General features: G+C 35.2%; 1 protein-coding gene across 1 annotated transcript in view; it reads right to left on the bottom strand.

Moving 5' to 3' along the window:
• Positions 1–2,130: 2,130 nt before the first annotated feature.
• Positions 2,131–23,728, bottom strand: part of MLIP (muscular LMNA interacting protein) — a 113,166-nt gene continuing 91,568 nt past the window's right edge. Inside the window, exon 12 of the mRNA XM_089918917.1 lies at positions 2,131–2,523. Coding sequence (XP_089775043.1) covers positions 2,278–2,523 — 246 coding nt within the window. The 3' untranslated portion in view covers positions 2,131–2,277. The remainder of the gene's footprint in view (positions 2,524–23,728) is intronic.

The raw sequence follows: 23,728 nt of genomic DNA, 5'->3' as shown, positions 1-23,728 counted from the left end.
TTAAGACAGTACTATTATCATCCTCACTTGCCCACTATCACCATCTGGAAGGAGTGGGTTCAAGAAATGAACTCGGATGGACTGACTAAAGACACCATGCTCTTATCCATTGGGCTATGTTAGTTATAAGGGTTAAAGAAGGAAATAAGAGTAATGACTCCCTTCATGAGACGGGGAAAAGAGAGGAAATACTGGTTTAAGCACAATAACAGGGAAACACCTGAGCATCTTCATATATGATAGGACATCATATGAAGTTCATCATATGAACTAATGACAGTAAGAGAATAGAGCAGGGATTAGTGTAAGTATTTAGGACAAGAGAGAAGCACACACTACAGATGAAACAGGAGAACAAAACTTGTCAAACATCTTCTGTAGCCCCAGTTGATAAGGGAGCCCCAGAGGCAGTTATGTAAGGTCGAGTTCAATGTGGACCTCTGGGGGAGGGGAGGGAAGGGAAGGTTTGAGTTTGGAGATGAGCCCAGCAGATAAAGCTGCAAAGTGAGATCTGGGAAGGATGTTAGGATATTGTAGAGAAGTTAATTTAAATGACAGTTACGTTTTACAATTTCAGACAAGAAGCTATTTTCAGTAAAAAAGAAACACAAGTCTTGATAACTTGGTATGGTATTGGCTGAATATTTACAACACAGTGTTTGTAAACATTGATATCAAATTAAGTAAAATTCATACATTTTAATAGGAGCAATTAAAATACAAAACTAAGCAACTGAATCTTCCATCAAGAAATGTTGTCTAACTACAACATCATCATCATCATCATTATTATCATTTCAGGTGTGAAAATATCAATAAATCTCAGACACTGAGAGATGAAATCTATTGTGAAGCTTGTGTAGACTGAAAATAGTTGTCTAGCCTCAAATGGCTTTCATATATTGTTTTTCACAGCCTGACCAAGCAAAGGCTAAATTATGAATGAAATACTGACTCTACCTTTGCTGAATGTCTCCAGAAAACACCACTAAAAATGTCAAAAGAAGAGCTATTTGAAGCAATTGATATCTATAAAATACAATTATAATCCTATCATAGATGATAATTTATATAAGAAAATGGTTGTTAGTATCAGAATTTTTAACTCTATTTAATAGCTAAATGGATGTCATAGACGTTGGCTAGTACTAAAAGAGAGAGAATTACAGATAATATAAAATCATTTTAAAATATCATACTCTCCCTGAAATACTTCTTTTTCTAGACCTAGAATGAGAAGGAACCAAAGGCCATACAAATGTCATCCTGAACTTTGCCTAAAAACATTTGTTTTGCAGAAAACGGATGTTTTAAAAATTTAATTCAGGGTTGACAACTCAGTCATGATAAATGTTATTAAGTATAAAAGATAATTTTTCCTCATATAATTATGTTCACTTTTTAGATGATTCTTTGTGTTTAGACTGGGTTTATGAACATTTTTTTTAATGCTTTAAGGCCCAAGGAATATTGTTCAACTACATATGCCCTTGATTGATTTCCAAATATAGAGGTGTATTTCATTAAATATAGAGAATTTGCAAAACAAATGTTTTAAAACAAGATTTTACATTTTAAAAAAAGATTTAATTGCAGGTTGATTTTGACTAGTCAATTCTTTTAGAAAAGTTTCAAGGTCTGAGAGTCTGTGTTAAGCCAGAATGTCTTTATGGTGATGCTCAGAAGAGCAAAGGATGCTTATACATAAGCCTTATGTGCTATTGACTGCTTGCTTCTAATAGAATATATATGATTACATTCCAAAGCCAACTATAAGTATTTTTGCTTTTTTAAAAATATATATACATATTTTTAAGGTACTGAACACCTCATTACTTGTTACATATCCCATCACTATACATTATGAGACAGATAGATACATTTTTAAATAAAATATTAATATTTATTGCAGATATCTGCAGAAATTCTAATTATTTATTTGCCCACTGACTTCAATTATAAATGCTTCCTCATCAAGGTATTGTCATTTTAAGAAGCTTTTTAAGAATGTTAAACTAAGACTAGAAGATAAATTAATAATGGCATCTTTTAAGGTTTTGAAACATGTCTTGGGATTTCCACCTTGGGATTAGAACATGAAACAATAAGCAATGCAAATTAGGAAATGACTTTTAAAGGAAACATAAATATTTAATAATTCCCCAAGGTTAATTATTATCTTTTTTTAAGGACATGTGTCTTCACACAAATATTTAACATTCGTAATATATTTAAATATTCTTAATATATGTTTCATCCACATATAAGTTTCGAAAGTTAAGCATGAAGAAGGTTCACAGCACAGGGCATTCTCACCTTATTATATGCGTTGTGACTAAACAGGGTGTGAGAATTCTCCTGTTCATCACTCAGGGAGAAGGAGGACAAGTGACTGAAGGGTCCTGGGGTAAGACAGTCAGCATGTGGGAGGGTCTGTGGATGCATCAGAGACTTAGCAGGAGGATGGAGTTTAGTTTGATATAAAGGATGGAGAGAAAAAGGCTTGGGAGGGACAGGCACATCCTGGGAAGAAGAAAGGCATAAAGAGGATGTTAGTGGGCAAAGGTCAAGCTCACTTGGAATTAAGTCTAAATATTATAGACTTTGCATCAGAATCTTTTACTAGTTGGAAGAAAACCTCCCTTCATATTCTGGATCCTCACAAGACTCCTTCTTTTATAGTGCATTGTCTGTCTCTTCCAGTAATTCCCGTTGGCCGCCCGTCTCCAGCCTCTCCTGCAGAACTGATCAAGTGCCCACAGAGTCTCCCAACAGGGCCATGTTTGTTTAAGGAAGGAGAGAGCTCATCCCAAAGTGGGGAGGATGGGACTAGAAGAATTTTCATTGAAGAGGTAGTAACAGTGGAAATTAAATTAAAGGTGCTTGTGATTTGGTCTGGAAGAAACTGGGGGCAGAAAGGGGGAGAGCATCATAAAGGGTATCAAATCATTGTATAATTCATGGTGCCATGAGTTTCCGGTTGAGCTGAGTATGGGGAAGGGCTCAGGAAGGGGTGAGTCTAGAAAGAATGAACGAAGATGTCCATTCCAGGCAGGGTGTTACTTTGGAAAGAAACTGGAGAACAAACAGACGTGCTCAAATGTAGAGGGGAGAGGTAATGAGGTCTTAACTAGAGAGGGTCTTTCCATCCCCTGGAAAGGGATGCCTGCCTGAGGAAGTCTTTGAGAAAGTAAGAGCTGCTAGATGAGGCCTTGAATTATGTGAACAGAACAAGGAAACCACAAGAGGGAAGTCATGAATCTACAAAGAAAACTCACAAGAAAGACATATATATATATACCCATCATAAAAGAAAAGGGCTACTATTTTGCAGATCTTTTTAAAGCACCTCTTATATTCCTGAAATTTTTAATGTAATGTAATAAATTGACAGTGATTATCCTACAGTAAAACCTCTTAGGGGATAAAACTTCTAAAATAAAACCTGTTTTATTCACCTTTGAGGCCTCAGCATCAAGCATAATGCCTAACAGAGCAGATGTTTAATGCAGTAACAATTGAGTTTTCAAAAGAATATAATATTTTCAATGAGGTCAAGAATGCCGTTAGTAATGAATGAATGTGTTTGGCTTTGTGTGAAATGGAAATTCAGTACAAAATAATGCACATTGCTCAAAATGACATTCAGCTAAACAGGTAAATTCAACTTTTAAGACTATACAATTAATATTTCTTTTCATGTAAGCTGAATTGATTTTGCCAAAGCCATGTATTTTTAAGCCACCGATTGGTTTTCTAAAATTTATGCTGAATGTGTTTGCTGTATCAGTAGATGCCCCCACAATGGGTTCAAACTTACCTTAAAAACTTACTTCAAAACATACTTTAAAAAACTCTTGGAAAATTTTAAGCAGGTTAGAAAATTAAATTCTAGGGTTTTTAAGTTTGTAAAAATGAGGGGTTTTAACCTTATGTACCTTGAAAATATGACTAAAAGTGTTTTATTAGTTTCTTGTTTGTGCTTCAAGTGTTTATTTTATGTATCAAGCAATTACAAATATATATTCTCATTTCACACACAGACTACAAACATACACTTATTAAAAAGATAGCATCCTATACACAGTGTTCTGCATCTTATTTGTTTGAGGTTTTTTTTTTTCCATTTGATTACAATTTTGGAACATTTCTATATCAGTACATGAAAGCTATGGATTCCCTATAACACACATTACTGAGTTGTCTCACTGATGATAATCATCATTCAGTGATTCTCTTGGAAGTCCCAGGTATATCACCTAAAATATTAAATCACCTAACACAGTCATAAATTTATCTCTTCTTTGCCAGTTTTTATACTTTGCAGGACTTTCTTTTGTCTAATCCCATTGGCTATTGCCTCTAACATTATTATTATTAAATAATAGTCACGTAAACGTGCAATTTAATGGAAGGGTTGTAGTATTCGCCCACTAAAGATGGCTTTTAGATTAAAATGTATTCTAATTGAGTTTTATTTCTCAATCAATCATTTCATTATTTTATCAACAACTAATTAATCAGTGTGGAAAAGGAGTAATATGAAAATTGAGTAGTAAGCACAAAGACTAGCTGTGTAAGAAAAAGACAGCATTGTTATTGATAGTTGACAGTGCCTAGGAAGAGGAGCTGAACAGTCTCTGGTTTATAGTCTGGCTTCAGCTTTTTGTGTTTTCCTTGAATGTTTTTTTAAAATTTATTTATTTATCTTTATTGAAGTATAGTTGATTTACAATATTGTGTTAGTTTGGGTAGACAGCAAAATGATTCAGTTATACATACATATATCTATTTTTTTCAGATTATTTTCCCTTATAGGTTATTACAAAATACTGAGTATACTTCCCTGTGCTATATAGTAGGTCCTAGCTGTTTATCTATTTTATATACAGTAGTGTGTATATGTTAATGTCAAACTCCTAATTTATCCCTCCCTCCACCTTTTCCCTTTGGTAACCATGAGTTTGTTTTCTATGTCTGTTTCTCTTTTGTATATAAGTTCATTTGTATCATTTGTCTCAGATGGTTCAAGAATCCATTGTGAGAAAATGTCAGGAGGCAGCCTGTAGTGATCCAGGGGAATCCAAGAGTTCCTTATAGAGAGCAATCTAACCAAGGTCTAACCAAACCAGAGGGAAAAGTTTGAAGAGGGTGTGCTGCTCTGTGTTCTACGCTTCTAAGCTCTCTGGGCTAACCTCCATCTCTCAGGAGTCGGTCAAACCTGAACACTTCTGTAGGGTCAGATGGTATCAGCTATTCCAGGCAACTGGGCAGGGAGGAGAGAGCAGAATTTTATCAGCATTTGCACAGGCCAAAGAGAGCTAAGAATTTTGGACAAGCTCACTTGAGCACTGTCTGTGGTCAGGACTGTACAAAGCAGAAAGGACCGTTGGTGGTGACAGCCTCTACAGGTATGTCACTGGAGGCACGTTTTCCAATCTGTGCTGCTTGTCTTCTATGCTTTGTGTAGGTTGTTATCCTGCGATTCTTTTTACCTTTGTCCTGGGAATTTGCTTTGCTTTTCTCTTGTGTTTGATCTCCTGTTTCCAGTAGCCCATGTTTTTTCTTTTCCATGTTTCTTCTCATTCACTGGGACTTAAAGGAGCTTCCTGGGAAAATGGAATTTGGGAAGCCAATTTTTGACACCTTGCATGTTGAAAACTTTGTTCTGTCCTTGCATAATTTTTTGGACTAAATCATTTAATTTTTTTGGATTAAATCATTTAATTTTTAAAATTAAATCCAAAATTCTAAGTTGCAAAATAATTCCCTTCAGAATTTTGAAAGTATTGTTACACTGTAATAGTGTTACTACACTGTTACTATTTTACACACTTTTTTCAAAAACATATTTTTTATGTATGCTTTCTACAGCTTTTCTGTTTTACAGTTATTTTTGTCAATTCTCATCAGTTCCTTTCTTTTACTTTTCTTATGAGCAGGAGATCTTACTGTTCTTTAATTTTCCAAATTGAATATTTAATTGATTTATTTTTATTCTCTTATTCATTAAACATATTTAGAGTTATAAATTTTCTTCCAAGGGCTATTTTAACTATATTCTATAAGTTATAATAGATGATTTTTCATTGTCTTTTTCTCCACATAGAAATTTTATTTTGAATTTCCCCTTTAATAAAATAATTTGTTAAAGAGCAAATTTTTCAACAGGGACTTTTTGTGTTTTCTAAATTTGTTATTAATTTATAAAATTTTTGTGATCAGAGAAATTTCTCTGTATTATTTTTATCTTGGCAGTTAATAGTTTTTTTTACTGAGGTAGAGTTGATTTACAATATTATATAAATTTTAGGTGTACAACATTGTGATTCACAATTTAAAGATTATACTACATTTATAGTTATTATAAAATATTGGCTATATTCCCTGTGCTCTATAATGTATCTTTGTAGCTTATTTATTTTATAAATAAATAACTACATAGTAGTTTGTACTCTTAATTCCCTACCCCTATCTTGTATTACTTTTATCATGGCAACTAAAAGCTTTTCCTTTTGGGCCTAACCTCAATACATGGTTGGGTTTTGTGAAGAGTCCACAGATATGCAAAAGAATAGTTTCTGTTTTGGTTTGGCTTTTTTGCAGGATACAGAGCCCAGCTACATATATATTAATTCAATTTACTTTAGAGGATCTATTTTTACCTACTGTCCTATGTAATCTATCAACAACTATAAAATGAGTTAAAGTATTTTACCACCAATATATTTTCACTTTTTCTCATCCTATCTCTTGCTTTTGCCTTATGAGCGTTGATGTTACATTTTAATGTTTAGATACTCTAATGATTGTATTTTCCATGTAAAGTTTATCCTTTAGCATATAAGGGGGGTCTTGTTTGTCTTGTTTAAGGAAATTTTGGCCTGAATTCAACCTTCCCATTCTGCACATTATAACCTCTCCTTTCCTTTTGTTTGTAGCACCTAGAACACTTTGTTATCCTCAGCTGTTCTCAATCACTTGGTTTAACAGTCCCAGCTTAAAGACTGCTTTTTCTGTTATCTAATCTAGGAACTTTTCTTTTCCCTTTTTTAAAAATTTATTTATCTCAATAGTAAAGGAATCTTTCCTAGACCATAAATTTTTGCAAGAGGTTCATATGAGGAAGGGACCAACCGCCTGAGATTGTCTTTGTGCTCCAAAGATACAGGCTTTGGGGTGTGAGTCTATTTAGTCCTTATTTTTCCTCAAACAATGAAGACTGTCAGCTATACAGTATTTCACATAGCAACTTATCTGTGTCCAGGCTGTCACAGAAAGAGAGAGCCTCCTGCAAATATGACTTCCTCTGTGATTCACTCTATAGCCTTACCTCCTCCGATTCCTAGAACAAAATCAGTTCAGGGATCTTCTGTTGCCAACATATGCACCCATGCAAAGACACGGGATTGGGGGTTTGCATATTAAGGTGTATCCCACACATCCAAGATGGGTATTTTCCCAAAGAACAGTGATTTCATTAAATTCACTTATTTTAGAGAATAAAATATATTCTGACTTATTTCTGGCTTATTTTTCCTTTAAAGTCTGAAAAAATGATTTTATTAAAGTCACTTATTTTAGAAAATAAAATACGTGCTGACTTATTTTTCCTTTAAGTCTGAAAAAAATGTCACTCATATATTTCATATTTAGAACACAAATGCTATAAAGTGAGAATATTTTTAAATTTATACTTTGATCCGGCTGAATAATAAAATTCCAATATAACGTAATTTGCTTATTCTTACTTTTTCAAATCTTCAGTGGCATTTTCTACGCATTTTCTAATGGTATTTGATACAAAGGAATGAATTTCAGTTCATCATTCTTTTGTTTTCTATGTATTATATTATGATGTTTACTGTAGCAGGAAGAACACATGTATCCCCAATTAAATTGGGTTTTCAATTTTTCCCTTATTAAGATTCCTCATAAAAGATTCTCAACATTTACTTAAGCAAAACTTTAAAAATTATAATATTGAGTGCTCTTTGTCTTCAAACATTCCTGAAAATTGAACATCATTTCCAAGCCCCAGATGCCTACTTTGGAAATGTCTTACTAATTATGTTGTCATAATAAAATTTTTACTTAAAATTCAAGGCAAAAATATAAGGTTAGGGCTAGGTACGTTAAAAATGAAAGTAGTTATGAAACAGAAACAGACTCACAGACATAGAGAACAGACTTGTGTTTGCCAAGGGTGGGAGGTGGGGGAGAGGAATGGATTGGGAGTTTGGGATTAGAAGATGCAAACTATTATATGTAGGATGGATAAACAACAAGGTCCTACCGTATATAGAACAGGGAACTATATTCAGTATCCTGTGATAAACCATAATGAAAAAGAATATGAAAAAGAATGTAGTGTATAACTGAATCACTTTGCTGTAGAGCAGAAATTATCACAAAATTATAAATCAACTATACTTCAATAAAATTTTTAAATATAATGAAAGCAGATATAAAATCTTATTGCAAATAATTTCAAAAATTTCAAAAAATTAGCCTACTTCTTGTCAAATTCCAGTAGGTTAACACTGATAAATATATAACTTATATTTATGGTTGATAACATAGCTTATCTAGACCTAGGTGTTACATGATGACCTCTGTCATTTCTTATTGTTTATGTCTATATGAATAGTGGAATATTCAATCTAGATTATTTTGCAGGAGTCTTTTTAGTAAAGTTATCTTCTCACTCTCTGAAGATTATTTTAGTCAAAAATAATTGAAATGATAAGTCATATACCCAGTTGGGCACATGAACAGCAATAGGGTGCAACAGGCTTAAGGAATAGCCAACTAAGGACTCTCTGTCCATTGCAACAAGTTGGAGAGCCATGACTCTTTTTTTCACCCTCAGGCAGGACTATACTTACTAGATTCTTGTAGTTGAAAGAATCTCAATGATGATGGAAAGTACAGGATGGGGCAAGAGACCCTTACTCAGGAAATCTCACCTAGAATATACATGAGCTGTGTCTAGCATTCAGAACTACAAAAGAGACCAATGTGAAACCATATACATCAGGAAAGCTTAAAATCTTTTTTACTGCTTTAGGTTAGGAGTTAGCCAACTTTTTCTGTAAAGGCCCCGATACTGTATTTTTTTTTAACATCTTTATTGGAGTATAATCGCTTTACAATGGTGTGTTAGTTTCTGCTGTATAACAAAGTGAATCAGCTATACATATACATATATCCTCATATCTCCTCCCTCTTGCATCTCCCTCCCATCCTCCCTATCCCACCCCTCTAAGTGGTCACAAAGCACTGAGCTGATCTCCCTGTACTATGCGGCTGCTTCCCATTAGCTATCTATTTTAAATTTGGTAGTGTATATAGTCCATGCCACTCTCTCACTTTGCCCCAGCTTACCCTTCCCACTCCCTGTGTCCTCAAGTCCATTCTCTACATCTGCGTCTTTATTCCTGCCCTGCCCCTAGGTTCTTCAGAACCATTATTATTTTTTTTTTAGATTCCATATTTATGTGTTAGCATACAGTATTTGTTTTTCTCTTTCTGACTTACTTCACTCTGTATGACAGACTCCAGTTCCATCCACCCCACTACAAATAACTCAATTCTGTTTCTTTTTATGGCCGAGTAATATTTCATTGTATATATGTGCCACATCTTCTTTATCCACTCATCTGTCAATGGACACTTAGGTTGCTTGTATGTCCTGGCTATTGTAAATAGAGCTGCAATGAACATTGTGGTACATGACTCTTTTTGAATTATGGTTTTCTTAGGATATATGCCCAGTAGTGGGATTGCTGGGTCATATGGTAGTTCTATTTTTAGATTTTTAAGGAACCTCCATACTGTTCTCCATAGTGGCTGTATCAATTTACATTACAACCAATGGACAGCTCATCCAAAATGAAAACAAATAGGGAAACACAAGGTTTAAATGGCACATTAAACAAGATGGACTTAATTGATATTTATAAGACATTCCATCCAAAAACAACAGAATACGCTTTCTTCTGAAATGCTCATAGAACATTCTCCAGCATAGATCATATCTTGGGTCACAAATCAAGCCTTGGTAAATTTAAGAAAATTGAAATCATATCAAATATCTTTTCTGACCACAACGCTATGAGACTAGATATCAATTACAGGAAAAGAATCTGTAAAAAATGCAAACACATGAAGGCTAAACAATATACTACTAAATAACCAAGGGATCACTGAAGAAATCAAAGAGGAAATCAAAAAATACCTAGAAACAAATGACAATGTATACACAATGACCCAAAACCTATGGGATGCAGCAAAAGCAGTTCTAAGAGGGAAGTTTATAGCAATACAATCCTACCTCAAGAAACAACGAACATCTCAAATAAACAACTTAACCTTACACCTAAAACAATTAGAGAAAGAAGAACCAAAAAAACCCAGATACTGTATTTTGTAGGCTTTGCAAACCATATATTCTGTCACAATTACTACTGCTATGATAGTGTGAAAGCAGCCTCGGATAATATATAAATGAATAAGCATGACTGTGTGCCAATAATGCTTTATGGAAGAGGTGGTGAAACAGATCTGACCCACAGGCTATAGCTTCTAAACCTAAAGGTTTGAAAACAACACACATTAAGAAAATCTTTTTAACGTTTGACCTGCACCCTACCTCCCTTCCAATGAATTATCTTGAGGTTGGTACATTTTTCTTTGGAGATCACTATTCAAAATGATTCTTGAAAATGAACATCATTCTATGCTGCTTTGGTATTCAATAGATGAATCTCATAAGGTTCTAGTTTTTGAGGGAAGAACAGGAATCGTAAAATTCTCTTGTATGTGTTTTTATCAGTGAGATATGTAACATAGTTATTTCCCATAAAATCCTTACAGTGCTTTTCACTTACTTGAGAATTGTCTTTTTCAATGTAAAAATACTTAGAACAAATTTTTCAAAAGAAAAGAAGCTTTATTTAAGAGCTTTATTTTTAAAAAAGAATTGACAATTTGGCTTGATAATCATATCCTGCAAAACTTCAAGAACACACGAAGTTATGAAGCAAATAACATCTTTGTTCATTACAGAAAGATTACCAAAAACATGCAGAGAATAAATTCATTTAGCTTTATTTGTTAAAAGAACTACAGAGCCAGTAGAATTAGATATTGACAGAGACATCATAAGAGTAATGCTATAGCAATATCTGACGCATTCATCACTCTAGAAGAAGCCCACTTTCTACTCAGCCATCAAGTCAAATTGTTTACCCATAAAAGCTCTTTCCATTGCAACACTCAAAAGGACATTGGAATGCATATGGGCTCTTCATTAAAGCCTACACATCTGAGGCTCTTTTGTTCCACCTGTTTTTTTAAACCTCCTTTCCTGTGGTTTGGTAGTGAAAGGTGAAAATCCATTTTCCCTTTGCTCTCACTGTCCCCTCTACACACCACACACAGTTATCTGTGCCTTTTGAAACTCAGAGCACCACTGCGTGAAATTACTTGAGCCTTTAACTCCATCCTTTCTTCCCTCTTCCCACCTCTTTGGGAACATGAATTTTTTTCTATTTTTAACAACACATTTTTAAATGCAGCACTTATAGTCAGCTTTTCTTTCCTGCCTGGAGCCTATAGTAATCCAAAATCAGAATTTTAGCATTTCTGCTAAAGTTTTAATTTAAAACAACACCCCGTTCATAAAGTCAAGGACGATTACAATGTATTTCTTAAAGAGTGCCTCCTTCGGCCAAAGAGGTATCAACATTTTACAGACATGATCTCAGAAACTCCAAATTACTGAGAAGAGATTCTAATCATCTACATTTCACTAAGATCAAGCCAAGATAACTTAGGTCTCTTAATTTTGAACATATGGCATAACTTCTTGCTTATCAGCCCTAATTTTAAAGCATCCATGTGAATCTTAAAAACAGACATACTTAAAGCAACACATCTATTTCAGACCCTGACTTGAACAAAAAAATTTGAACTTGTTAAATATGAAAAAGTTAGCATATGCTTAGCTACTTCAAATTCCCTATTTAAAAAAATTAAAGGACTAAAACATAATTGTGAAGATAGGATTTGGATTATTTAGTTCTGAAAGTTTGTGGTTGTCTGAAAGCAAGTTTCACAGAGCAGATAACATAGATAAAGTGTGAAGATATTTGACTAAGACATGCTCAAGAGAAAAGAAAGAGGAAGTATTTTATAATCAATCACAGTGGGCACTAGAGCATGAAAATGCTGAGTTTTATGTTTTTCTATACATATAGTTTAATTTTCATCCTACATTCTGACATGGATGCATTTGGGGAAAAAGGCGCAATTTAAGTTGAAGAAGTTAGAAAGTAACACAGAAAAGAGGCTTCTCTGATTTCTCATCGTGGTGGGAAGAAAGAAGAGAATGTATTTGGCGGCCCTTTAGTAGGAAGTCAACTCCTTTCTTCCAAAATTATAATGCTCCTAAAAGAAATGATAACAACAGTAAACATTTAAAAATTTGCATTCTCTTTAAAGTGTCCAGAGCTCTTTCACAGTGACTGTTTCATTTAATCATGAATGGGTATGAGTATGGGTACCATTAGAAATGAGATTAGTATCCCCATTTTTCTAGGATGAAACTGAAGTTCAGAGAGTTGACTGATCTTCCCAGGATCACACCAAGCCCATGTTCTTTCCATTGCATTCTATCGTAATGTTTCTCTCCTTTGCAGGAAGCAGGAAAGTTACTGCTGGAGCAGTAGGCTCCAGTAACCAATAGTGAAGGTAGGGTCCCTTAATGGATTAGGCAACCAGAGGGCCAGGCCTTGGAGTCTGTAGCCTGAGTGTGAAGTAGACAGGTAAGAGCGAGAAAGTACAGAGGGTTGCAGAGAAGGTTAAGAGTAGCAGGAAGGAGACAGAGACCAAGGTTCAGATATTTAGAACCCACTAGGATATGAGCTCCATGGGATCAAGGATATTGTCTGCTCTGTTTCCTGAGAAAGCACCCATATCTTTATTGGCACAAACATAAATGGCTGGATGCTAAGAAGAGACAGAAGGGAAGTGAACGTGGACAGAAGCAGCGACACCATTCATCAGGGACACCATCCACAGCAAGGACTACAAGCCCAGGAATACTTTCCAGTCCCTTCTCCCCTACACTCCTGTGCTCTGTGGTCCTTCCACCAACATGGGCAGCTAAGGCTTAATACCATCTTCATATCTCAGGGTAGGATTTTGGTGGTGACTGTTAAAACTGAATTTCAAAGAGAAATTCAGCACATTTAATGTACAAGATACATTAAATGTATCCTTCATATTGTTCATGTTAACAAAGTGTTATAATTTTAAAGAAAAATGATCTTGTGGTTTTTAATATCCTGAGGTTTTGCTCCTTTGACTCTACTATTGTTTTACCAAGAAATTTAAGTGAAAGTGTTGATGTTCACCAACTAAATTGTGTTTCCTGTACACAGCCTGTCACCCAGTCTAAAATCACCTTTCAGAGAGATCTAGAAAGGCAAAAATTATCCCCAAAGTTCATTACAAGGATTATCCCAGAGTCTTTTGTGATTATGAAACAAAGGAATCAAAGCATGGTGTCTTCTACACTTAAAGGATGCAGAAACAAGAAATCCAGATACAGCCAAGGCTTCGCTTTCATTATAGAAAGCATCTTTGTTTAAATTTTAGGTTGCCTACTTAGCCTTCCTATTCAGGATATTTGCAACGGAAATAGTTGTCAAGTTTGCCAATGTAAAAAAAGGAAAAAAGTAATTTAAGTAGCAAATACCAGGACCCTGATACAGGCTGTTATATATGTGTGTCTTTTATATGAACACACACACACACACACACACACACACACACACATATATAAATGTATATATGTTATATATACATTTATATATGTATATATAAATTTAACTTTGAAAAGAAATCATTTCTCTCCCAGGGATTTTAGTTTAAGGAAAAGCAAAACAAAGTATAGTTATTCAAAGGGAAATAATGACAATGAATCATATTGATAATTTCTTATTACTCCACAAATAGGAAGTAAATAGGACATGATTTTTTTAAAAAGGAAAAAAATCAAAATAAAAGAAAATATTCCCTACCCCAATTTTCTCAATCACAAAGAAAAGAATCAAAGTAAACTATGGGGGTAGAACTAGTCTTATTTGTCATGATTTTGACCTAGACAGTAGATTATAAGATTTTCCATCTCTCCAAAGTTATGACCTGATTAATACTTGCTTTTTTTTTTTTTTGGATCATCTAAGGATGTGAAATATCAGAAGGGTTCCAGTAAAATTTAAGGGCACAAACACAGAATTTCATAGCAAGGAGGTACCTTCGAAAGTACTTCATACAACACACTCATTTTGCAGATGTGTAATTAAATTCAGGGTCAGGAATGACTTAGTCTAACAGCATGCATTTTAAGAGTTAACATCAGACTGCCTGACTTTTTAAAATTTCCCTTTCAGTTAATTGTCTTTACACCTAACAATTCGGGAAATACAAGAAAGAGAAATGTCTAGAAAAGTGGTAAAGCCATAATTTTGCTGACATAGAGCCAAGGAAAATGTATGTCCCTTGTCAAACAGGGCTATCATTATGAGTAGTGGCTCTATGGAATGTGGAAATTCTCATAAATGGAGGCTTACTTACCTCTTTTGTGTAAATCAAATATGGAAAAGTTCTTAGTTCAAACACAAAAGAAGGCACCTAATCAATGTTGTTTGAAAGGAAATGCCCCTGGCAGGGGTAGCTTTGAGCATCATTAGTCATAGAATTCTTGGAGCTGGAAGGGAGGCAATAGGTGGGCTAGCCCAGGGTCTCTCAACCCCAGCATTAGTGACATTTGGGGTAGGATAAGTCTTTGCTGTGGGGAACTGTCCTGGATACTGTAGGATGTTTAGCAGCATCCCTGGCCTCTACCCACTGGGTGCCAGCAGCATGCTCAGCCCCAGTCATGACAGTAATATCTGGGGCAAAGTCATGCCAGTTGAGAACCACGGGTCCCCTCATTTCACAAATGCACTGAGTAGAACTGATTAACCACACAATCACAACTAGAACACATACTTCAGAGCTTTTTCTGAAAAACCAACCTGCCCTAGTTTTCCTTTGGTTCAATTATGTATCATAATGAATAAGGGCATCAGATCTTGCATGAATGTGGTTTCTGAAATGTGAGGTGAAACTAGCCTGACTTTAGAATATGCTGCAAAGGGCCAGTCCTTCTATCAAATGCAATTCATGAGGGCCTAATACTTCCCAAAAGCCGTTAAGCCACAGATTGAGAAAAACACCTCTATTTTTCTGAGCCTACCCTATGGGATAAATATCATATATACTTGCTTTTACTTGAGCAGGTAAAAGATGCTAAGCCTCTCAGCTCTACTGGACAAAGATAACTGACAATCTGGGTCCTGGTAAGTTGTTTCTTACCAAATGCATTTTCTGTTTTCAAGGAAAAGTAAGGTAAAAAATATTAAAGATCTAAAGGTTCAAAAAACAAATTCGTATTTGGATGGCTGGGCTACAGTAGATTAAATTTCACTTAGGATGTCTAGATTTGGAGGTTAGAACATTATTTTTAAAAACCCTATAAACCTACCAGCTCTCCCATCTCAAAGGAATAACCAGTTTTGAACTTACAAATTTACTACAGATTGTTCTTTTCACACAGCCTTTGTGATAAAGAAAAATACATTTTTAATCCTGGCTTTTTTTTTTTCCATATATTTATTTTAAATCACTTGCTTCACTAACCTGATTTCAGTTTTCACAGATTGGACTTCTAAAGCTGTCTTTGGTTTCTTTAACGGAACTTAAAAAATAGTTTATTTACCAGTTTTAGCTCTCTGTTTCATTCTGTCCTGTGCACCCTCTTGATTGCTCTTCTCATTTGGATTTATTGTTTTCTCTGCCAAAATGACAAACTCACAGTTATTTTATCTTAGATCACAGTGAGGAAGAGAAAGTTTCCAAGTCTCTTCATATGACTCAGCTTCAAATTTCTATATCTTGCTGTGACCTTTACATTTGTCATCATGCAAAGCTGGCCTAATCTCACCCACATTTTAAAATATCTAACAATCTCTCCAATGGTTAGAGATTATAACATTTATTCTAAACACATCAATTTTAGCATTTATATTCAAAGAATACATACAGTTTTTTACTACATCCTCCTCTAAATATATTCTACCTAGAGTCCATTTCTCATAGGTCAAAGAAAATGTTCATAGAGAAAAGAAAACCACAAGCCCCTCACCCAGGTTGCATTTCCTACGTACACTTATTGATAACTAGCCCCCCAGATATGTTAAGGAAGTTGTAGAATTGAATCTACAATTAGAGGGGGAGGGAGGAGATCATTGTAGACAATGTCCTGGGAGAGGTGTGACATACAGTATAAAAGACAAAACTATACCAAAGCCATGTTGTTGTAACCATATAGTTCTATTCACAGGCTGACACTGACTTAAAGTTCAAGAAGTTTTGAGAAATAGACTCCTCTGAAGTAAAACATAAGAACACATCTTTTCTCTTGCCAACAAATAAAATGAACTTTCTAAACTTTGAATAATATTTATTTTGGCTATTGCTTAAAATTATTTTTACATAGCTACCTTCTCCTCTTAAAATTCTGTTGTCTGATACTTTTCAGGTAAAACCAATAGAGAATTTTAAACTCTGTTTTAAAAAAACCTTATTTTAAGTACTATTTGTCTTGCCATTCCCTGGCTTTTCTCACACAAATATAAAGGAAATAAAACCTTACTTTAAAACCATAATATACAAAAATGTTTAAATAAAAATAAAATAAAACAATTTTTTTTAATTTTAAAAATTTGAAGAAAGAAACTTAGCCTTCCAAATAGAAGTAATAAAAGTTTAGATATAATGACTACAGCTTTTTATTTCATAAACTTCAACCCTATTAGATGTAGATAAAAATGAAAATAAAGATTGAATTCAACCAAAACAAAAAACAAAAAAAAGGAATATAATTTACATGAGAGGTTCTAAATATGGTAATCATCACCTCTCATAAATAAAGATATCTGGGGACATCACGAGTTAACAAAACATAGGACATATTTATATAAAGCTTTCAGATTATCATTGTTTCCCAATAGACTGGGGTACAGTCAGACACTATATATTCACCAATTTGTTAAACTACTAATGCTTCAAAGCTTAACTAATTATTAGAATTCAGTTGCTTAACTAATTATTAGAATTATTCCATCTATTATGATAGAAGTGGCAAAGGTCTTCTTTGTGTGTCTGTTTTAAAGCAAGTAAAAAGACTCCCTCTTGTGAGAGCACCGGAATCACAATTAACTGCTGAACCATCATTGACAGGAAAACACTGAACTCACCAAAAAAGATACCCCACGTCCAGAGAAAAAGGTGAAGCCACAATGAGATGGCAGGAGGGGCGCAATCACAATAAAATCAAATCCCATAACTGCTGGTTGTGTGACTCACAAACTTGAGAACATTTATAACACAGAAGTCCACCCACTGGAGTGAAGGTTCTCAGCCCCACATCAGGCTTCCCAACTTGAGGGTCCAGCAATGGGAGAAGAAATTCCTAGAGAATCAGACTTTGAAAGTTAGCAGGATTTGATTGCAGGACTTTGACAGGACTGGGGAAAACAGAGATTCTACTCTTGGAGGGCACACACAACGTAGTGTGTGCTTCGGGACCCAGGGGAAGGAGCAGTGACCCCATAGGAGACTGAACCAGAACTACCTTCTAGTGTTGGAGAGTCTCCTGAAGAGGCAGGGGGTGGCTGTCTTTCACCATGAGGACAAGGACACTGGCAGCAGAAGATCTGGGAAGCAATCCTTGGCATGAACCCTCCCAGAGTCCATCATTAGCCCCACCAAAGAGCTGGGTATGATCCACTGTTGGGTCAGCTCAGGCAAGACAACCAACAGGGAGCGAATCCAGCCCCACCCATCAGCCCCACCTTCATCCTCAGTGCATGAGGATTAGATAGCCTCATCCACCAGAGGGCAGATAGCAGGAGCAAGATGAACTACAGTCCTGCAGCCTTTGGGACAAAAACCACATTCACAGAAAGATAGACAAGAAAAGGCAGAGGGCCATGTACCAGATGAAGGAACAAGACAAAACCCCAGAAAAACAACTAAATGAAGTGGAGATAGGAAAACTTCCAGAAAAAGAATTCAGAATGATGACAGTGAAGATAATCCAGGACCTCAGAAAAAGAATGGAGGCAAAGATTTAGAAGATGCAAGAAATGTTTAACAAAGATCTAGAAGAATTAAAGAACAAACACCTAGAAGAATTAAAGAACAAACAAACAGACATGAACAATACAATAACTGAAATGAAAAATACACTAGAAGGAATCAATAGCAGAATAACTGAGGCAGAAGAACGGATAAGTGAACTGGAAGACAGAATGGTGGAATTCACTGACACAGAACAGAATAAAGAAAAAAAAATGAAAAGAAGTGAAGGCAGCCTAAGAGACCTCTGGGACAACATTAGATGCAACAACATTCACAATATAAGGGTCCCAGAAGGAGAAGAGAGAGAGAGAAAGGACCTGAGAAAATACTTGAAGATATTATAGTTGAAAACTTCCCTAACATGGGAAAGGAAATAGCCACCCAACCACCCAACCCCAGGAAGTGAAGACAGTCCCAAGCAGGATGAACCCAAGGAGAATGACGCCAAGACACATAGTAATCAAACTGACAAAAATTAAAGACAAAGAAAAATTATTGAAAGCAACAAGGGAAAATGACAAGTAACATACAAGGGAACTCCCATAAGGTTGACAACTGATTTTCAGTAGAAAGTCTACAAGCAAGAAGGGAGTGGCATGATATATTTAAAGTGATGAAAGGGAAGAACCTGCAACCAAGATTACTCTACCCGGCAAGGATCTCATTCAGATGCGACAGAGAAATCAAAAGCTTTACAGAGAGGCAACAGCTAAGAGAATTCAGCACCACCAAACCAGCTCTACAACAAATACTAAAGGAACTTCTCTAAATGGGTAACACAATGGAAGAAAAGGACCCAAAAAAAAAAAAAAAAACACATTACAGGGCTTCCCTGGTGGCGCAGTGGTTGAGAGTCTGCCTGCCAATGCAGGGGACACGGGTTCGTGCCCCGGTCCGGGAAGATCCCACGTGCCGTGAAGTGGCTGGGCCCATGAGCCATGGCTGCTGAGCCTGCATGTCCGGAGCCTGTGCTCCACAGCGGGAGAGGCCACAACAGTGAGAGGCCCATGTACGGCCAAAAAAAACACACATTACAAATAAATACTGGTAATAGGAACATATATACCGATAATTACCTCAAACATGAATGGATTAAAGGCTCCAACCAAAAGACGCAGGCTCACTGAATGGATACAAAAACAAGACCCGTACATATGCTGTCTACAAGAGACCCACTTCAGACCTATGGACACATATAGACTGAAAGTGAGGGGATGGAAAAAAGTATTCCATGCAAATGGGAATCAAAAATCAAATACACTAAACTTTAAAATAAAGAATGTTACAAGAGACAAAGAGGGACACTACATAATGATCAAGGGATCAATCCAAAAAGAAGATATAACAATTATAAATATATATGCACCCAACATAGGAGCACTTCAATACATAAGGAAACTGCTAACAGCTTTAAAACAGGAAATTGACAGTAACACAATAATAGTGGGGGACTTTAACACCTCACTTACATCAATGGACAGATCATCCAAACAGAAAATTAATAAGGAACCACAAGCTTTATATAACACAATAGACCAAATAGATTTCACTGATATTTATAGGGCATTCCATCCCAAAACAGCAGATTACACTCTCTTCTCAAGTGCACATGGAACATTCCCCAGAATAGATCACATCTTGGGTCACAAATCAAGCCTCAGTAAAGTTAAGAAAATTGAAATCATATCAAGCATCTTTGCTGACCACAATGCTATGAGATTCGAAATCAATTACAGGTAAAAAAACATAACAAACACAAACACATGGTGGCTAAACAATACGTTAATAAATAACCAAGAGATCACTGAAGATATCAATGAGGAAATCAAAAAATACCTACAGACAAATTACAATGAAAACACAATGATCCAAACGGTATGGGATGCAGCAAAAGCAGTTCTAAGAGAGAATTTTATAGCAATAACATCCTACCTCAAGAAACAAGAAAAATCTCAAATAAACAACCTAACCTTACACCTAAAGCAATTAGAGAAAGAAGAAAAAAACCCCACAAAGTTACTAGAAGGAAAGAAATCATAAAGATTAGAGCAGAAATAAATGAAAAAGAAACAAAGAAAGCAATAAGAAAGATCAGTAAAACTAAAAGCAGGTTCTTTGAGAAGATAAACCAAATTGATAAACCATTAGCTAGACTCATCAAGAAAAAGAGGGAGAGGATTCAAATCAATAAAATTAGAAATGGAAAAGGAGAAGCTAAAACAGACACCACAGAAACACAAAACATCCTACGAGACTACTACAAGCAATTCTATGACAATAAAAAGGACAACCTTGAAGATATTTTCAAATTCTTAGAAAAGTATAACCTTCCAAGACTGAACCAGGAAAAAATAGAAAATATGAACAGACCAATCACAAGTAATGAAATTGCAACTATGATTAAAAATCTTGCAACAAGCAAAAGTCCAGGACCAGATGCCTTCACAGGTGAATTCTATCAAACATTTAGAGAAGAGCTAACACCCATCCTTCTCAAACTCTTACAAAATATTGCAGAGGAAGGAATACTCCCAAATTCATTCTATGAGGCCACCATCACCCTGATACCAAAACCAGAAAAAGATACTACAAAAAAAGAAAATTACAGACTAATATCACTGATGAATATAGATGCAAAAATCCTCAACAAAATACTAGCAAACAGAATCCAACAACACATTAAAAAGATCACACACCACAGGTATGCAAGGATTCTTCAACATACACAAATCAATCAATGTGATACACCATATTAACAAACTGAAGAATAAAAACCATATGATCTTCTCAAATGATGCAGAAAAAGCTTTTGACAAAATTCAACACCCATTTATGATAAAAACTCTCCAGAAAGTGGGCATAGAGGGAACCTACCTCAACATAATAAAGACCATATATGACAAACCCACAGCCAACAACATTCTCACTGGTGATAAATGGAAAGCATTTCCTCTAAGATCAGGAACAAGACAAGGTTGTCCACTCTTGCCACTATTATTCAACATAGTTTTGGAAGTCCTAGCCACAGCAATCAGAGAAGAAAAAGAAATAAAAGGAATACACATTGGAAAAGAAGAAGTAAAACTGTCACTTTTTGCAGATGACATGATACTATACATAGAGAATCCTAAAGATGCTACCAGAAAAATACTAGAGCTAATCAGTGAATTTTGTAAAGTTGCAGGATACAAAATTAATGCACAGAAATCTCTTGCATTCCTATACGCTAATGATGAAAAATGTGAAAGAGAAATTACGGAAACACTCCCATTTACCATTGCAACAGAAAGAATAAAATACTTAGGAATAAACCTACCTAGGGAGAAAAAAGACATGTATGCAGACAACTATAAGACACTGATGAAAGAAATTAAAGATGATACAAACAGATGGAGAGATATACCATATTCTTGGATTGGAAGAATCAGCATTGTGAAAATGACTATACTATCTAAAGCAATCTACATATTCAATGCAATCCATATCAAATTACTAATGGCATTTTTCACAGAACTAGAACAAAAAATCTTAAAATTTGTATGGAAAACACAAAAGACCCCGAATAGCCAAAGCAGTCTTGAGGGAAAAAAACGGAGCTGCAGGAATCAGACTCCCTAACTTCAGACTATACTACAAAGCTACAGTAATGAAGACAGTATGGTACTGGCACAAAAACAGAAATATAGATCAATGGAACAGGATAGAAAGTCCAGAGATAAACCCACACACCTATGGTCAACTAATCTATGACAAAGGAGGCAAGGATATACAATGGAGAAAAGACAGTCTCTTCAATAAGTGGTGTTGGAAAAACTGGACACCTACATGTGAAAGAATGAAATTAGAACACTTCCTAACACCATACACAAAAATAAACTCAAAATGGAGAGACTTAAATATAAGAGTGGACTCTATAAAACTCTTAGAGGAAAACATCAGAAGATCACTCTGACATAAATCACAGCAAGATCTTTTTTGATACACCTCCTAGAGTAATGGAAATAAAAACAAAAACAAACAAATGGTACCTAATGAAACTTAAAAGCTTTTGCAAAGCAAAGTAAACTACAAACAAGATGAAAAGAAAGCCCTCAGAATGGGAGAAAATATTTGCAAATGAATCAATGGACAAGGGATTAATCTCCAAAATATATAAACAGCTCATGCAGCTCAATATTAAAAAAACAAACAATCCAATCCAAAAATTGGCAGAAGACCTAAATAGATATTTTCCTGAAGAAGACATACAGATGGCCAAGAAGCACATGAAAAGCTGCTCAACTTCACTAATTATTAGAGAAATGCAAATCAAAACTACAGTGAGGTATCCCGTCACACCAGTTAGAATGGGCATCATCAGAAAATCTACAAACAACAAATGCTGGAGAGGGTGTGGAGAAAAGGGATCCCTCTTGCACTGTTGGTGGGAATGTAAATTGATACAGCCACGATGGGGAACAGTATGGAGGTTCCTTAAAAAACTAAAACTAGAATTACCATATGACCCAGCAATCCCACTACTGGACATATACCCAGAGAAAACCATAATTCAGAAACACACATGCACCCCAATGTTCATTGCAGCACTATTTATAATGGCCAGGTCATGGAAGCAACCTAAATGCCCATTGACAGATGAATGGATAAAGAAGATATGGTACATATATACAATGCAATATTACTCAGCTATAAAAAGGAACAAAATTGGGTCATTTGTAGAAAGGTGGATGGATCTAGAGACTGTCATACGGAGTGAAGTAAGTCAGAAAGAGAAAAACAAATATTCTGTAAGGCAGAAATGGAGACACAGATATAGGGAACAAACGTATGAACACCAAGGGGGGAAAGTGTTGGGGGGAGTGATGAATTGGGAGATTGGGATTGACATATGTACACTAATATGTATAAAATGTATAACTAATTAGAACCTGCTGTATAAAAAATTAAAGAAACTTCTAAAATTGAAAAAGATAAATAAATAAAGCAAGTAAAAATCTAAGATTTTTAAACCTACATAAAGCAATGGAAGAGGGGCAGGAGAAGAAATCTTTGCTGTGGAAACCCGCACCCTTAGCAATGTGGAAACCTGCACCCCTTAGTTCCTGTCTTCCTTGGTACATACACAAGGTCAAGAGAAATCTTAAAGCAATAATAATAAAAATAATGATAAATAAATAAATAATAAATGGGAGAGATAAAAGCCTAAGTTTGACGAAGAGCTCCTATATGATTATATCCTAGAAGAAAAAGTAAATATTGTCTCTATAGGAAAATTTCTTTAACATTAAAAAGTTTATTGTGTTGATAAATTATCTATTACATATCGTACATAACCTGTATATGATAAATTGTCTATTACCTATTACACATAGAGGAAGGGAAGAAGGGAGGAAGGAAGGAAGGCAGGAAGGAGTAGGGAGCGAGGGACAGAGGGAGTAAGGGGAAAAGATGAAGAGAAAAACTCACAAGG

Source organism: Delphinapterus leucas, chromosome 10, assembly GCF_059928025.1.
Source record: "Delphinapterus leucas isolate spDelLeu-1000000601 "Yukka" chromosome 10, BTC_Dleu_Yukka2, whole genome shotgun sequence".
NCBI lineage: Eukaryota > Metazoa > Chordata > Mammalia > Artiodactyla > Monodontidae > Delphinapterus > Delphinapterus leucas.
This window is presented reverse-complemented; position numbering and strand designations above follow the sequence as displayed.